This window comes from Gadus chalcogrammus, chromosome 15 (genome assembly GCF_026213295.1).
Source record: "Gadus chalcogrammus isolate NIFS_2021 chromosome 15, NIFS_Gcha_1.0, whole genome shotgun sequence".
Taxonomy (NCBI): Eukaryota; Metazoa; Chordata; class Actinopteri; order Gadiformes; family Gadidae; genus Gadus; species Gadus chalcogrammus.
Genome location: NC_079426.1, coordinates 7631325 through 7648864, shown reverse-complemented (window position 1 = coordinate 7648864; position 17540 = coordinate 7631325). Strand labels below are relative to the sequence as shown.

The window sequence follows — 17540 nt, the reverse complement described above, 5'->3', positions numbered from 1 at the left end:
CGTTTACTACCACGACGACAACCGTTACCATGGCGACAACTGCTACTACCACGATCACTACTACCACGATCGTTACCACCACGAGCGTTACCACCATGAGCGTTACCGCGACAACCGTTACCACCACAACAACCGCACAATTTATTATAATTACTGGTTCAGTAATCTGAATTGATATTCTTATATACTAATCTGATCTGTCCATGGATAGACGCTGTTCCTCTTACATGGCTGTTGGCGTGGCTGCTAGCATGGCTGTTAGCATGGCTGCTAGCATGGCTGCTAGCATGTCTGTTAGCGCACTGGCTCTCCGCGCCCCGCCTCCTCAGCTCCGCCTCCACCATGTCCGTCTGGCTGCAGATTGGCTCCTCCCCCATCATGTCTCCGCCCATACCCAGATCCCCCCCGGGCACCTCCTCCTCCTCCTCGCCGTAGTCCACCATGTCCCCACTCAGGTCCTCGGGGCCGAGCGTGGAGTGGTCGTCGAGGTGGTCGCTAGGGCTGAACTCCACGTCCTCCGAGGTGTGGCTGGCCGGCTGCAGCGGGTGGTGCTGGGAGTAGGAGGAGCCGTAGTCTCGGGCTCCTCCCCTCCCCGTCGTCATGGAGACAGAGAGAGGGGAGTGGTGGTGGTGGCTGCTGGTGTTGTTCTGACCGAGGGTCTGCCACATGGTGGACAGCAGCCCGGGGATCTCTGAGGGATACAAAGAGTATACCTGCTCCTTATTGTACTGTCAAACCCCGACCTACTCCTTATTGTACTGTCTAACCCCTACCGTCTCCTTATTGTACTGTCTGACCCCTACCGTCTCCTTATTGTACTGTCTAACCCCTACCGTCTCCTTATTGTACTGTCTGACCCCTACCGTCTCCTTATTGTACTGTCTGACCCCTACCGTCTCCTTAATGACCTGTCTAACCCATACCTGCTCCTTATTGTACTGTCTAACCCCTACCGTCTCCTTATTGTACTGTCTGACCCCTACCGTCTCCTTAATGACCTGTCTAACCCATACCTGCTCCTTATTGTACTGTCTAACCCCTACCGTCTCCTTAATGACCTGTCTAACCCATACCTGCTCCTTATTGTACTGTCTAACCCGTACCGTCTCCTTATTGTACTGTCTAACTCCCACCGTCTCCTTAATGACCTGTCAAACCCCGACCTGCTCCTTATTGCACTGTCTAACCCCTACCGTCTCCTTAATGACCTGTCTAACCCATACCTGCTGCTTATTGTTCTGTCTAACCCGTACCGTCTCCTAAATGACCTGTCTATGTACTGTCTAACCCCTACCTGGTCCTTAATGACCCGTCTCTGTACTGTCTAACCCCTACCTGCTCCTTAATGACTCATCTCTGTACTGTCTAACCCCTAGCTGCTCCTTAATGACCCGTCTCTGTACTGTCTAACCCCTACCTGCTCCTTAATGACCTGTCTGTACTGTCTAACCCTTACCTGCTCCTTAATGACCTGTCTGTACTGTCTAACCCGCTTCACAGCTAACATAATACACAGCTAACATGCTACCCAGCTAACAGCTAACAGGCTACACAGCTAACATGCTACACTGGCATCATGCTGGACTCCCTGGTCCTGAGGTCCCTGCAGGCGGGAGCAGAAGCCAGACGGCGGCTGAACGGACCGTTGACCAGCATGGTCCGGAGCCGCTGGTTCTCCGCCCCCATCTCCGCCTTCTCCCGCTCCAGGTCTCGGACGCGCGAGCGCAGGAAGGCCAGCTCGGCGGTCTGGGACGAGGACAGCAGAACGCCCGACTCCACCTTCACCATCTGGGGGGGGGGGGGCAAGACACCAGGGACGTCACTCACCGGCCAATCAGGGCTGCCCAGGGGTCAAACTCTCACCAATCAGAAAGCACCGTTTGTTGATTGTAGTTTTTGTGATTACACAGCGCTTCCTATAATATAGAATTGGGCGGCATGTGACTCAGCTCCTCCCAGCCGAATGTTGAGGTGTCCCTGAGCGAGACACCTCACCCTAACTACTCCTGACGTGCTGGTTGCCACCTCGGTGGCTGACACTGCCATTGGTGTGTGAATGTGTTCATGACTGGGTGAATGTGAGGCGATATTGTAAAGCGCTATGAGGATAATATGATCGTCATTAATCAGTTGTGTATGTAATTTAATTATAAGTAAATTATTATTATTAATATATACCATATGTTGTATGCATTAATAATATTGAATAACGTAATATAAAATGACGTCTTCTGCTACGTAATATCACGTAGAATTAGTATTTTGCTAGTATTACTTTGAGTAATACCCTCTAGTTATCAGTAGGGGACAGACATTCACACAATTATGTTATTCTCTCGTAAAACCCGACGTCGAGTGAACATTGAAGTCAACTGAGGACAAACCCCAGTGGAGGGACGGTTTACTGAGTCTCTCTCTGCCCGGGATCTCCCTCCGAGTCTGGCCTTACGTCCAAAAACAGAAATCCATACTGAGAAATAACATGAACTCATAACCGATGAGGTCGTGGCGGTCCGCTGACCCAGAGCATTGCAGGGGGGGGGGGGTCCACCCAGAGTGGGGGTCACCCAGAGCACCGTGGGGGTCCACCCAGAGCACCGTGGGGGTCCACCCAGAGCACCGTGGGGGTCCACCCAGAGCACCCTGGGGGTCCACCCAGAGCGGGGGTCCCCCAGAGCACCGTGTGGGTCCACCTGTCACCCTGACGCATGCTGGGTCCGCCCTGTTACGGTATATCATACGCCCATCAGGGTAATGTGTGATTCAGTTTAGATGATATGAGGGTCACTATTGGGGATCCACATTTGATGGACCTCCAGATGTAGAAACATTCACCAGACAGAAGGGGAAGGATTATGTACAATGTCATATTTGTCATATTGACAAATAAATGTGCATTTATAATCCACTTACCACAGAACAGAATACATTACACTAGAAGAAAGACGGCATTGTGTTCATCGAGTTGGATCGTCATTATTTGAAATATGTTGTTTTGAATAATAAACGTATTATTAGAGGAATGTAGGCGACAGGACCACACAATATCAGCTCTTAAGAAATCAAACACAGGGTTACATTACCACAGGCAACTCTACAGCAATCCATCTTGAGGACAGTTTGAGCACAATAATTAATATTAGTAACATTTATAGTAGTAACATTAGTAGTATCATTATTATCCCACAGCTATTACTGTTATAATTGTTGTTATTATCAGTATTGTCGTTGCTATTGTTATTACACCGAGTATCATCATTATAAGGCTTTAATTATCATCCAGTTGCCTCACCGAGCCGTATGGTAATCAAACATAACCCAGTTATTATGACCCAGAATGTAGTTCTCCAGCGCTGCCCTGCTTTCTCTCGCTGCACACTGGGGAGATACGAGCCCCTCCGGCCCACCTTAACCTGCGACTTAACGAACTGATTGGATGAAATACGGGGACATTTTACGGGGATTCTCACCCTGTCTCCGATGCACGTCCCGCCGGCCGCCTCGGTCCGGTGATGCAGGAGACAGCCGTCCAGCCCGCCGCCTCCGGAGCTCTTACCGTCGGACTGCTGCATGATGCACCGCGACCCGAGAGTCCGATTCAACTTTTATCACCAATTTATCCCCCGACTGTTTGATGACGGCCTGGAACGCCGCATCGCTTGCTGCGGAAAAAAAATACAAAGAAAAATGCAAAGAAGTTATTAAAATTCATAAACATATCCATTTCCGGAGGCGTCAGTCTCCCTCTTTCCGGTGTGACGTCAGACTTGTCTAAATATATATTTTTTTTTTTAACGTGCTGGTGGAGGATAATAACCGAACAAATCATAGTTTAGATAATAGAACCACACACGTAGATTGACATCTATGTGGTGGCACGGTCTTGTGTTATTCTGTTCAAACGTTGCGCTTCTTTGGTACAAGCAACAGCCCCGTGCACCGCCGTACAAAGATCAGGTGGACACCATGTGGACTACATCTCCCACAATGCCCGGCTCGTTGTCACCGTATGGACTACATCTCCCACAATGCCCGGCTCGACGTCACCGTATGGACTACAACCGCGGTGTCTCCGTCTGACCATGGTCTGACCCGCACATGAAGGACGGCGACCCGGCTGACGCCCGCAATGCTGGGTACGTAGCCTGACAGAAGATAGAAGAGTCTCTTAACGAGTATAGTCTTATATCTTCTGTCTCGAAAAACGCGCAGTGTGTTTGTAACCGGAAGGTTGCTAATTCGATCCCCTGCTCCTCCTAGCGTGTCGAGTTGTTCCTAAGCAAGACCCCCTCACCCTGACAGCTCCTGACGTGCTGGCTTTCGCCTTGCGTGGTTGACTCCGCCGTCGGTGTGAGAATGTGTGCATGAATGGGTGTTTGTCGCTTTGGACATGTAGAACGACCTCTGAGTTAACTCTGCTCCCGAAGTGGGCTGCACTGACACTTGCTCAAAATGAATCAAACTCAAACCGACTCAAACACAAACTGACTCAAAGTCAGCAATACATTCTGGCAAGGAGACGATAGGTTGTGTAGTCCTTTCTATCCGGTGTCTCTGAAGCGAAACTAGGGATGGTTTATTCAAATGACTCTGAAATAGCAGATAATATATACAGAAGGTGATAGAGAAGAAGAGAGCAGAGTAGAGCGTACAACAGACACATATATATATATATATATATATATATATATATATAAGAGAGAGAGAGAGGCAGATATGGGTAATATCGGTTTGTATCTGGTTACCTTTAGAGTTAGTGCTCTCTTAAAAGGAAATATAATCTAACAACATCATTACAACATCTGAATATATAAATCTCTCTCTCTCTCTCTCTCTCTCTCTCTCTCTCTCTCTCTCTCTCTCCCCCAGTCTTCGTTCGTTTTAACTCGGGTCCGGGCGTGGCGGTGGAGGTGGACGCGGGCTCCAGTGTGGGCGAGCTGAAGGCGCTGGTGGCCCAGCAGCAGGGGCTCCCCACTGCTGGGCCTCTGAGGCTGCTGTTCGCTGGCCGCGAGCTCCAGGACGGGGACACCCTGCAGGTGAGACCCAGCTGAGGCCGAGCCCTCAGGGGCTCTTCCAGACCCCAAAGGGAGAAATTCAGTAGTGTCTTGTGGAGCTACAGTAGTGTCTTGTGGAGGTACAGTAGTGTCTTGTGGAGGTACAGTAGTGTCTTGTGGAGGTACAGTAGTCTCCTATGGAGGCACAGTAGTGTCCTGTGGAGGTACAGTAGTGTCTTGTGGAGGTACTTGGCCCAATGCAGAACCTGAGTTCTGAAGTGTTACTGTTTGACCCTTGACCCGAACAGGCCTCTGACCTACCGGAACAGAGCACCGTCCACGTGGTGCTGCCACGCCCACACGCTGGGCTCCGCCTCCAGGAGAAGGGGGCGGGACAGAGACTGACCAGGCTGGACCTCCACGCCGACCGCTCTGGCCTGGCCGTCGCCTTGGAAACCAGCCCTGCCAGTCCCAGCCCGGCGGAGGACGGAGAGGAGGGGGGAGGAGCAGAATGCCAGACCAATGGTAGGCGGGGCTTGTGGGGTCGTGGGGAGGGCGGGGTCGTGAGGTGGGCGTGGTCGTGTGGTCTTGGGGAGGGTGGGGTCGTGGGGTCGTTAGGTGCGTGGGGTCGTGAGGTGCGTGGGGTCGTGGGATGGAAGGGGTCGTCGGGTTGTGAGGTGGGCGTGGTCGTGGGATGGAAGGGGTCGTCGGGTTGTGAGGTGGGCGGGGTCGTGGGGTCGTGAGGTGGACAGGGTCGTGAGGTGGGCGGGGTCGTGGGGTGGAAGAGGTCGTGGGGTCGTGAGGTGGGCGTGGTCGTGGGCTGGGCGGGTCGTGGGGTCGTGGGGTGGGCGGGTCGTGGGGTCGTGGGGTGGGCGGGGTCGTGGGGGGGGCGTGGTCGTGGGGTTGGCTTAGATCTGTCGTTAGCTCTAATCACTGTATCATTAAGAACAAAATCACTTTGTTGGCATGACGATAACCAAGGTGTCAATCATCACCGCACTGTGATGCTGGGAGGAACTGGGGGGGGTGTAACCGTAGAGTAAACCCACTGTGGTCAGATGCTTGGCTACCGGATGGACCAGGAAGAGCGTGTGGGTTTGAGTTAACCGTCTCCAGGATAGGACGTTCTACGTGTTCTGTCAGAGTGTGGGGTTGAGTTACCGGGTTCTGTCTCTAGGTTACAGGACGTTCTACGTGTTCTGTCAGAGTGTGGGGTTGAGTTACCGGGTTCTGTCTCCAGGTTACAGGACGTTCTACGTGTTCTGTCAGAGTGTGGGGTTGAGTTACATGACGTTCTACGTGTTCTGTCAGAGTGTGGGGTTGAGTTACATGACGTTCTACGTGTTCTGTCAGAGTGTGGGGTTGAGTTACCGGGTTCTGTCTCCAGGTTACAGGACGTTCTACGTGTTCTGTAAGAGCGTGTGTGGCGCCGTCCGACCGGGCAAGCTGCGGGTTCGCTGTGGAGCGTGTAGACAGAGCACTCTGACGCTCAGCCGGGTAATACCACAATACTACCACCATCAATATCACCTCAAATACTACCACCATCAATATCACCTCAGTAATACCAATACATCAATATGAGCTCAAATACTACCACCATCTATATCACCTCAAATACTACTAATAGGGTCTCTCTCTCTCTCTCTCTCTCTCTCTCTCTCTCTCTCTCTCTCTCTCTCTCTCTCTCTCTCTCTCTCTCTCTCTCTCTCTCTCTCTCTCTCTCTCTCTCTCTCTCAGGGTCCATCATGCTGGGATGACGTGCTGCTCCCAGGCCGTATCCATGGCGTCTGTCAGTCGGAGGGCTGCCCCGGCACCGTGGCGGTAAGAGGCTTGATAACTGAACTAATCCATGGATGTCTGGGGTTAAGTCCATGAGCAAGGCAGTACCCTGCCGTTCAGTAGCCATTAGCTAGCTAAAGGAGCAAGCTCCTTTGGGGTGAAACGAGAAACTCTTTATTGTTATTGAAGTGAGTGATTAGCTGTGAGTGAGTGATAAACTATGAGTGGGTGATAAGCTGTGAGTGAGTATAGAGCTGTGTTACGCACCTGGCCTAGGGGCGCCAGGCTACACAACAAAAAGACAGGAGACAACAGTTTCCCAATCAAAATAAGTATTTAATCAAACCAAACCAATCCAAGTGCTCAATTTATAATAAAAGTATGGGATGTGGAAGTCAGTAAGTCCGTAGTGTGGAGTGTGTATGCATGAGTGGATTATAGGTGTGTGTGTTGTTTTAACATAAGTGTTGAAAGGTGTGCATGGCTATGGAGCTGAAAAGAACAGAGAGGGAAGGACTGGGGAAGCAGACTCTTATAGGGCGTTGGCACCCGGGCCCAGGTGCACGCCAATCACTCCTAATGACCAATTAAGTAGGCCTAGGTCTCTGCTCCCCAGTCCTAGAAACAAATGGAAGACACAACATACAGGGAACCGTCACAGCTGTGAGTGAGTGAGTGATGAGCTGTGAGTGAGTGAGTGATGAGCTGTGAGTGAGTATAGAGCTGTGAGTGAGTGAGTGATGAGCTGTGAGTGAGTGAGTGATGAGCTGTGAGTGAGTATAGAGCTGTGAGTGAGTGAGTGATGAGCTGTGAGTGATGAGCTGTGAGTGAGTGATGAGCAGGGAGTGAGTGAGTGATGAGCTGTTATTGAGTGAGAGACAAGCTGTGAGTGAGTGATGAGCAGTGAGTGAGTGAGTGAGTGGTGAGCAGTGAGTGAGTGAGTGATGAGCAGTGAGTGATGAGCTGTGAGTGAGTGAGAGACAAGCTGTGAGTGAGTGAGTGATGAGCAGTGAGTGAGTGAGTGATGAGCAGTGAGTGAGTGATGAGCTGTGAGTGAGTGAGTGATGAGCAGTGAGTGAGTGATGAGCTGTGAGTGAGTGAGTGATGAGCAGTGAGTGAGTGATGAGCTGTGAGTGAGTGAGTGATGAGCTGTGAGTGATGAGCTGTGAGTGAGTGATGAGCTGTGAGTGAGTGAGTGATGAGCTGTGAGTGAGTGATGAGCTGTGAGTGAGTGAGTGATGAGTGAGTGAGTGAGTGATGAGTGAGTGAGTGATGAGTGAGTGAGTGATGAGTGAGTGAGTGAGTGATGAGCTGTGAGTGAGTGAGTGATGAGCTGTGAGTGAGTGAGTGATGAGCTGTGTGTCTGCAGGAGTTCTACCTGAAGTGTGCTCTTCATCCTACGGCTGAGGAAGACGTGTCAGTGGCTCTGCCCCTCTTCATCACCAACCACAGGGAGGTGGCCTGCATCGCCTGCACCGACGTGCTGTGAGGACACACACACACACACACACACAAACAGGTACGCACACACATACAGACAGGTACACGCACACAGGTAGGTACACACACCTGTACACACACCTGTACACGCACGTACATACATACACAGACACGCACGCACACAGGTACGCACAAAGGCAGGTACTTACACACGCAAACGCACTACGTACACACACACAGTTACGAACACACACACATACACGCACAGACACACGCAGGAACACATACACACACTGGCTCTTTGTTTCAGGCCACCGTCAAACTGTGAAGAGATTTAAAACGCTGATGTAGACACAATGCCCAACTCACTGTTGACCTGTCTGTCTGCCTGCCCTAGTCTCTCTTTCTCTTCCTTCCTCTGCCTCTCTTTCTCTTCCTGTCTGTTTGTCTCTCTGTCTGCCTGCCGAACTGTCTTTCTCCCTGTCTGGTTGTCCGTCTGTCTCTCTGTCTGTATGTCTCTCTGTCTGTCTCTACTATCTGTCTCCTTGTCTCCCTCTCTGTGTCTCTGTTTCACTGTCTCTCTGCCTTTCTCCCTGTCTGTCCAGGAGTCCGGTCCTGGTGTTCCAGTGTGCTGACCGTCATGTCATCTGCCTGGAGTGTTTCCGTGGTTACTGCCTCACCAGACTGAACGACAGACAGTTCATCCACCATCCCTTGATTGGCTACTCACTGCCATGTGCAGGTAGGAGCTACACACAGGGAGGACAGACAGACAGTTAGGACATACAGACAGGTAGGACTACAGATAGAGAGATAGGATAGACAAAGAGATAGGATGGACAGATAGGTAGGAAGTCAGACAGATAGACAGTCAGACGGTCAATTCATTAATTACTGCCAGGAAAGGCAGGTCAAAGTGTTCATGTGTGTCTGTGTTTGTGTTTGTTTGTGTTCAAACCTGTGTGTGTGTGTGTGTGTGTGTGTGTGTGTGTGTGTGTGTGTGTGTGTGTGTGTGTGTTTCTAGCTGGGTGTCCAGACTCTCTTATTAAGGAGCTTCATCATTTCAGAGTCCTCGGGAATGAGCAGGTGACACACAAACACACACACATACTACACTTAACGCACACACTGCTCATAAACACACACACACACCCCCACCCCCACACAGTGCATGTGCTTGCATTAGTGTGCTTATGTATACATTATTTATTGTTTTGTTGAACCATATGATGTTGACCCCTTAAGGTCCCCGTCTCCCTCTGCCTCCCAGTATATGCGTTACCATGGATACGGAGCAGAGGAGTGTCTGCTGCAGATGGGCGGGGTCTTGTGTCCGAGGGCAGGCTGTGGGGCGGGGCTTATCCCTCAAGCCCCGCCCACCCAGAGAGTGGAGTGCGAGAAGATCAACGGCCTGGGCTGTGGGGTAGGAACCCACAACACACTCACTACACACATATTCACATATACTATGCACACATACATACACTACACAATCACTACACACATACACACACAAATACACACACTACACAGTAAATACTACACACACATACTATACACACATACATACACTACACACTAAATACAACACACATACATACACTACACACTAAATACTACACACATTCGCCACACACATACAAACACATACACACACACCACACACTAAATGCTACACACATGTACACAAATATAGACACACTAAATACTACATACATATTTGATAGACACACACTTAACACTACACACTAAATACTACACACATATACACACGCACAATAAACACTAAATACTACACATATATAATACAAACGCTACACACTAAATCATACACACTACATGCTTCACGTACAGATAATACACATCGCCAACTAAATAAAACAAAATACATACTAAGCAGATACAAAGAACTTATAAGATGTATGTGTTGTGTATGTGCGTGCGTGTGTAGCTTGTTTTCTGTCGGGACTGTAAGGAAGAGTACCATGAAGGGGAGTGTCATGTGGCAGCTTCCTGCTCTGGGGACGCAGCTACGCAGGTGAGTTACCGGCTATTAGCTGAAGTCTCAGGTTGTCTAAACAGTTCGGAGTGAATCAGATAAATCAATATTGCACTCCAAATGGAGGATTAGTAATACTTTACTGATCTTCACTAAGTACTTCACTAATCCAGTTGGGAAAGTCAGTGTTTCACACCAGAAAGTACAGGACATTTATATTATTAATTAAAATGAAGAAGAGGTTTTAAATCAGAAGGAAACATATTATGAAAATTATACCGAAGATACAAATGTATGTAGAGTGAGTGGGAGTGACCTATGAATGTGTGTAGAGTGAGTGGGAGTGACCTATGAATGTGTAGAGTGAGAGGGAGTGATCTGGGAATGTGTGTAGAGTGAGAGGGAGTGAGCTAGGAATGTTTGTAGTGAGGGGAGTGACCTATGAATGTGTGTAGAGTGAGAGGGAGTGAGCTGGGAATCTGTAGAGTGAGACGGAGTGAGCTATGAATTGTGTGTAGAGTGAGAGGAAGTGAGCTGGGATTGTGTGTAGAGTGAGACGGAGTGAGATAGGAACGTGTGTAGAGTGAGATAGGAACGTGTGTAGAGTGAGAGGGAGTGACCTTGGGGTAAAGGCCCTCTCTGCCTCAGTGTTTTGTGGTGGACGAGGGCGCCCTCCAGAGGAGCCGGTGGGAACTGGCGTCTCGCGACACCATCAGAGAGACCACCAAACCCTGTCCTCAGTGCGGAGTCCCAGTGGAGAAGAGCGGTAATGCACGCACACGCATACACACAGTTGACGCCTTACAGTAAGCACAACCAGTGTTGGGGGTAACAATATAACTTTTTTGGGTTCCGAAGTAAAGTAACGCATTACATTTAAAATATCGGTAACTAAACTACTTTAATAGACTATAGTAAGGAGCTTTCCTGCGTTACCCAAGCCGTGTTTGCCTGCGTGTAAATTTCTGATCTGTTGTGGTGTGTGCATGCGTGCCTGTGTATCTGCAGCGCCTGCTTGTCTAGGCACGTTGCCATAGCGATCGATTTGAATGACGTAGCTGCTTGTGCGAAGGAGTGTTCAAGTGTTAAATCGCCCGGATTTAGAAAAATACTAGATAAAATACCCGCGACTCGCAAGCCAACATCTGACAGGAAAACATTTTCCCCTTACCTAACCTAATGTTACTTATACCGACATGGAATCGAAGCTCAAAATAATTTTTGAGTCCTCCCTGGATCATATGTCCACCACCGCGGACATTTGGTCCGCCAACAACAAAAGTTACTTAGGAATGACATTTGCACTGGATAGTCCACGCATTAAAACTTGAGAAGTATGCTCTTGCCTGCAAGAGGGTTAGAGGAAGTCACACTTACGATGTCATAGCTTGTGAAATAGATCAGGTTCATTCAACCTTTGGACCACAATAAAGTAACAGCATGTGTCACTGCCGCTTAAGTGCATTTCTGTTTTAATTGTATGGGATAGAGAGACCTTTTTATATTTTTCATTGACCACTTAATATTTGTTCTCATGGTTCCTAAATCCTGTTTTTTGAAACGTGTGTGTTGCTACTGATTGACCTAACCAAAGTCTACTTTATCCTGTTTGTGGATTTTACAGTGAGGCACTTCTTTGTGCAGACAGGGATATTGTTCTTTCATTTGGTTTTATATGCTATTTGTATAGATTTGCACAATAAACACTAAGTGATGATGGGGCTATGATGTCTGTCCATGTATCTTTTTTTTTTTTTTTTTTGTCTTGTTTTTGTTTTATTTATTTCTTATTGCTCATGTTTATTTATTTAATTTTTCCACAATGTCTTTTTTTTTTTTTTTTTTTTAAATGTATGATGACTATATGCTCTGTAAGGTGACCTTGGGTGTCTTGAAAGGCGCCTCTAAATTAAATGTATTATTATTATTATTATTATTATTATTATCTACAGTACCCTAAATTCATAAAAGGAAAGAAAAGTTATAAGTAGTGAAGTTACTTTTCAAACACAATAAATAGTAAAATAATCTCATTACAATTTACAGAAGTAACAAGTAACTAATTACTTTTTTTGAGTAACTACCCCAACACTGAGCACAACCAGGATATTGCAAGAATCATGTGAGTAAAAACAATTCATCAAATAAGTTTTTTGTGTGTGTGTGTGTGTGTGTGTGTGTGTGTGTGTGTGTGTGTGTGTGTGTGTGTGTGTGTGTGTGTGTGTGTGTGTGTGTGTGTGTGTGTGTGTGTGTGTGTGTGTGTGTGTGTGTTCCAGGAGGTTGTATGCACATGGTGTGTCCGAGGACGCAGTGTTCCAGTGAGTGGTGCTGGATCTGCTCTGTGCCCTGGAACAGAGACTGCATGGCCAACCATTGGTTTGGATGAAACATTAGGACACGCCCACAGTCAACAACCTCTCAGAAGGGAAGACACGCCCCCAACGATGGTTAGACACGCCCCCAGCTGTGATGGGAGACGCCTCCAACAGTGACAGGTTACGCCTCCAACACTGACATGACACGCCTCAACGGACCTGGGTTCCAGGGTCCTGTTCCGGGGTCCTGTTCTCAGGGTAGTGGTTCCAGGCTGTGTTCCAGGGTCTACCGGGGTCCTGTGTTCCAGGGTCCTGTTCCAGGTCTACCAGGGGTTTTAAAACTATCTTATTCATTGCTCTAAAGCTAAACGGTTTTCTTCAGTGTGACATTTTTTGGTGTGCGTCCATTTATAGAAACATACAATGTTACATGTGGGAATTATGTCACGCTTAATGAGTGTGTGCAGAACCTAGTACACGACCCGTCGGTCTGTACGTCCTGCTCACAAACATTGTGCCTGGGATCTACGAGGTGTTAGTTATGGATTGATACGATGATTGATATTCAATATTAAAACACGCGCTGATGAATAAAAGTTGTGAGATTGCAACCTAATGATCGCTAGTATGAACATCCTTACTGTACCGACAGCGATATATATCGTTTCTTTCTTCTGACTGTACTTAGTGTACTAGAATTATACATTGCCTTATATAAAAGCGTCTGCTAAACGCCCTGAATGTAAATGTTAGCATGCTTTGAGGCCTTTGCCATCCATTTAGCTGAGGATTTGGCTACACCACGGGATGCATCTGCAGACCACTGCCACATAAATAAAGGTAAGACACAATATTTATTGCTCAAGATTTGCTGGTGCTGTGGCAGGTCTTTTGTGTTTTTTGCATTCAAGTGGTCGGCTGTTTTAACTTGCAATTGATAGTTGTGGAGTCAGTCTCTTGTTGACACAAAGTGCCTTTTGGTCATTCTTGATTTGCTTGAATTCTGGAATAATTGTGGGGGGGAGTGCATGCGTTTTGGTCAGAATGCCTGATGTAGGCTAGTTTTGATGGAATGCGTGTTGTGAATTGAGAACAGCCAGCTCATGCTGTGATACAGCGTTCAGCAGCGCAACAAATATTTTTTTCTTTTCTAATCTTGACGACTTTTGTAGTGCTGTGTGTAGCCACACGTTTGGCCCTTCTGAACACGCAGTTAATTTCCTTTCCTAGCTCCTCTTGTTTATGTTGTTAGCTTAGCCATGTCATGTCATGTTGTCAACATTAGATAGATGGAGCAGAACATAGTGGGTCATATGTCCGGTGCTTTTTGGAAACGTTTTCTTCATAAAACGTGCCAGACAGATTTAGCATACATTTTATTCCTTAATAATAAGCTACATGGGTATGCCGTCTTTCAGAACCTTTCATTGCCGGCACTTAAGAGAGAAAAAATAGTGCGTCCTTATTGTACCAAGCACTTCTGAAAATGCACTTCTGAATGCGTCTCTGTCCCCAGCACATTTCATACCAAACTGACGCCTATGGGTAGGTATTTCAGCTTGTATGTTTGATGCTGCTCCCTTGTGGCTGTCTGGGGGTAATGCAGCTTGTGTGTTCGATCCTGCTTCCTAGTGGCTATGTGGGGGCAGCTTATGTGCTTAAAATACCTAACAGGGGGTGGAGAGACACAATTCAACAAATATAGAAACAATGCAATCCACAAGAGACGTAACATAGACCTTATGGTAGTTTAGCTTCTATGCTCCTCGCTATAACACATTTTTGTAGTTTAAAGCTTCCAGGAAGGACAGATATGGGCCTATGGGTGGCTTGTCCAGGTGTATCTTTGCCAAGGGGAGGAGTTTCATATTGGTTATTCAGTATCCAGTGGGTGTGGTCTTGGTTTTATTGTTATAAGAACAGGGGTTGGTAAATGTGTCCTTCTTCTTCTTTCTACAGGGGTTGGTAAATGTGTCCTTCATACTCACACAGCGCTGTGTTTAGTCACAGAGACACCTGTAAAGTTACCCTCCATGCAGATGATTTCTAAACTGACCATTAAAAAGAGGGACCAGGAGATGACAGAATACACATCTTATGTTTCTGTATTTATTCAATATTTATAGATTTGACTCATTTCATTATTTCCTTTATTTTCTTCCGGTCTTGATCCATACATAATAGTTTAACAATTATTAGTTTCATTCATTTCATTTCATTTTGTGAATAAATGAGAAACACTACCATCTACTGTCCATATTTGGTTGTAGCACCAACTTTATTTTATTTCTACAACAAGAAAGGAACCGTGTCAGGTTCAATCGATCACAGGAATCACATACCAAACAAACATTATTCATTAAATAGAATTTTCGGTTTTTGTACGTGTTGAAGAGTAAATTAATCAACACCTTTTAATACACTATATATCCCGATCAATGACCCCAGTACATTTAATACACTATCTATCCCGACCCATGACTCCAGTACATTTAATACACTGTCTATCCCGACCCATGACTCCAGTACATTTAATACACTGTCTATCCCGACCCATGACCCCAGTACATTTAATACACTGTCTATCCCGACCCATGACTCCAGTACATTTAATACACTGTCTATCCCGACCCATGACTCCAGTACATTTAATACACCATCTATCCCGATCCATGACCGGTCCATGACCCCAGTACATTTAATACACTATCTATCCCGATCCATGACCCCTGTTTGTTTTAGTTAAGTTAAGGACTGTTTAAATCATAATCATAAATCAACAACAACACCAACATAATATATAGTGACATGAATGTGTTTGAACAAGAATAATCATAAATGTTTGGTACAGAAATACTACAGAATTTACCAATAGAGCGATGAATACTGAAACAAATGTAATAATTACTGACAACTGAGCAATTTATTGAGCAATATTGAAAACACACCTTTTTAAAATAGCTTTCATCATCTAACTCTCCTCATCTGAACAATGGATCTTTAAAACTGTAGAGGAAGCTCAATACATCATGTTTTTTATAACTATAGAGGAAGCTAAATATATGATATTAAGGATAATAAATGTCTTATTGTGTGTTATTACAAAAGAACATACAGAACATATGGAATGTGTGTGTGTGTGTGTGTGTGTGTGTGTGTGTGTGTGTGTGTGTGTGTGTGTGTGTGTGTGTGTGTGTGTGTGTCACTACAAATGACTCAGAGACACTGAGGTACCAGACTTCATAAACCAAAACCCAGGGAGGAGGTCCTCCTGGGTGAAGGTGGACTGGAAGGTGTGGATGTGTGTCAGTGTGTCTGAGGACCCTCCTCCACCTGGGGACACTCTGTAGAAGGACAGAGTGCCAGCAGGCCGGTCCAGGTACACTCCTACTCTGTTAGAGCGAGGGGGGGGGAGACGTATGCTTTCAAATGTTTCATTGTGCCGGACATAGCACATTTCATCATAACAACAAAGACTCCAGGACTTGTCGTTCCCTCCAAGCTTGCAGTCATCACTCCTTCCTCTCCTTGTGATTCCTCTGTATGCCACCCCTACACAAACACTTCCTTCCCACTCTACCTCCCAGTAGCAGCGGCCAGTCAGACCCTCTCTACACAACACCTGGAGCCAGAGGTCAAATCTCTCTGGGTGATCAGGATATGACTGCTTCTCTTGAACCCGTGTCACCTTTCTGTTGTCCTCAGACAGAGAGAGTCGTCTGTGGGCTGTGTTTGGGTCCAGTGTGAGTTCACAGGCATCTGAGGGGAGAACAAGACACCATTACCATCGTTCAGTGTTTAACGTTCTTTTATAGATATCCTCCACTCGATGTCTGGTGAATGAAATAAGCAGAGCGAAAGACTCAGACGACGGGATGTCGGTTCCTAGAGTAACACACACACACACATACACAGACACACACACACACACACACACACACACACTACTAACAGCTACTAATAAAATGTGGTATTGTAGCGTTTTAAATGGCAGGATATTGTGATACGGTTTCAGTATCGGTACACCCTGCATCGATATTGGGGGTAATAACATATCAATGAATCACTGAAGAATTATGTAAGGTGTAAAAAGCACCAGCGTGAACTAATGTATGATATAGCCTACAATATCGTGAAGAGGCCCACACCTAATATATGAAATGTCTCTGTGGAGTGGGTGGATGATGGCTGGTTTAAGCAGCCTCACCTGGCCAGTCTGGACTCGGGGGCTGGGTGAGGCTGCACACCTGTTGTACGTTGAGTAATCAGTGTGCACAGATTAAACCAGCCGTCACCACACACACTGTGGGAGAGATCACTATCTACAAAACATACGCTAAACCGGCTTCAACACCACCCTGTGTCCACGGACACAGGGTGGAACTAGAGAAGTTGCCAATTGTTGGAATATATCAGTGGAAAGAAATGTACCAGCAGGGGGGGAGGGGCAGGCAGACCTTGTTCCATTGTTATTCAACACCTCAGAGGGTCAAAATCTCAGAGAGACCCTCTGTAGACCCCCATCCCTCTGTAGTCAATGACATATCAGTCTATCTCTCAGTTGACTTAGATACAACTAAGGTTAAGTAAGGTTAACTTTAAGTATAAGTTATACAAGAATATAAGGTAAATATATTTACAATGGAGCCAAATTGTAAACACTATTGATATTGCCTGGCCTTCCTGTGTCAAATAAATGCCTGCATTCCAATGAACCCCTGACGCCTCATGTAAATGGCCCCTTAGAGAAACATCTGTTACCCCTTGTGGGTTCTCGTCTGGCAGAATGTATATTCCGTAGGCTTCAGCTTAGAGTTAAGTTAACTTATCCATACCCCGGTTAAAATCAGACGCTACCAGTTTTAGTATTACGACTATGCCACAGACAAATAAAGTGGCGTCAACCATTACAAATACATACTTTACTGTTTAAATTAATATTGCTTTCACAGGGCTCATCTCTTAAACACATGTGGTAAGTCGTGGTGATTTAAGATCAGGTTAAAAAAC

The 17540-nt window shown here is 46.8% G+C and overlaps 3 protein-coding genes across 8 annotated transcripts in view; 1 reads left to right on the top strand and 2 right to left on the bottom strand.

The window, feature by feature from the left end:
• Positions 1-158: 158 nt before the first annotated feature.
• On the bottom strand, positions 159-4041 carry LOC130404954 (uncharacterized). The gene is made up of 4 exons (XM_056609905.1): positions 3854-4041; positions 3471-3662; positions 1644-1788; positions 159-691 (listed from the first exon to the last, which is right to left on the bottom strand). Exons 2-4 carry the CDS (start codon positions 3570-3572, stop codon positions 159-161), a joined length of 780 nt encoding a protein of 259 aa, XP_056465880.1. The 5' UTR covers positions 3573-3662; positions 3854-4041.
• On the top strand, positions 3952-13353 carry prkn (parkin RBR E3 ubiquitin protein ligase). Of its 4 annotated transcripts, none has more exons than XM_056610022.1 (12): positions 3952-4136; positions 4870-5036; positions 5303-5519; positions 6382-6491; positions 6735-6818; positions 8146-8261; positions 8822-8958; positions 9241-9302; positions 9487-9639; positions 10168-10254; positions 10864-10981; positions 12492-13351. In XM_056610022.1, exons 1-12 carry the CDS (start codon positions 4130-4132, stop codon positions 12599-12601), a joined length of 1368 nt encoding a protein of 455 aa, XP_056465997.1. In that variant the 5' UTR covers positions 3952-4129; the 3' UTR covers positions 12602-13351. The 4 variants fall into 4 exon arrangements, 3 of the variants coding, with proteins under 3 accessions (XP_056465997.1, XP_056465998.1, XP_056465996.1); XM_056610023.1 differs by having other exon boundaries at positions 4005-4136; positions 9462-9608; positions 12492-12690; XM_056610021.1 differs by having other exon boundaries at positions 4006-4136; positions 9487-9608; positions 12492-13353.
• A 1226-nt stretch (positions 13354-14579) lies between these two features.
• LOC130404184 (NLR family CARD domain-containing protein 3-like) overlaps positions 14580-17540 on the bottom strand; it is an 80578-nt gene continuing 77617 nt past the window's right edge. For 2 of the 3 annotated variants that reach the window (XM_056608826.1, XM_056608827.1), the window contains exon 15: positions 14581-16289. In XM_056608826.1, coding sequence (XP_056464801.1) covers positions 15736-16289 — 554 coding nt within the window. In that variant the 3' untranslated portion in view covers positions 14581-15735. Of the gene's footprint in view, positions 16290-17540 lie in introns of all 3 variants that reach the window. The other variant, XM_056608828.1, reaches the window with a different exon arrangement.

Bases quoted from the DNA above. Each gene is read 5' to 3' on its own strand.
- LOC130404954 (XM_056609905.1), bottom strand. From the start codon at position 3,572: ATGCAGCAGTCCGACGGTAAGAGCTCCGGAGGCGGCGGGCTGGACGGC. The intron at 1,789-3,470 runs GTGAGAATCCCC...CCCCCCCCCCAG, and splicing joins GGACGTGCATCGGAGACAGG to ATGGTGAAGGTGGAGTCGGG. The intron at 692-1,643 runs GTCCGTTCAGCC...TGTATCCCTCAG, and splicing joins CCGGACCATGCTGGTCAACG to AGATCCCCGGGCTGCTGTCC.
- prkn (XM_056610021.1), top strand. The intron at 5,037-5,302 runs GTGAGACCCAGC...TGACCCGAACAG, and splicing joins AGGACGGGGACACCCTGCAG to GCCTCTGACCTACCGGAACA. The intron at 10,255-10,863 runs GTGAGTTACCGG...TCTCTGCCTCAG, and splicing joins CTGGGGACGCAGCTACGCAG to TGTTTTGTGGTGGACGAGGG.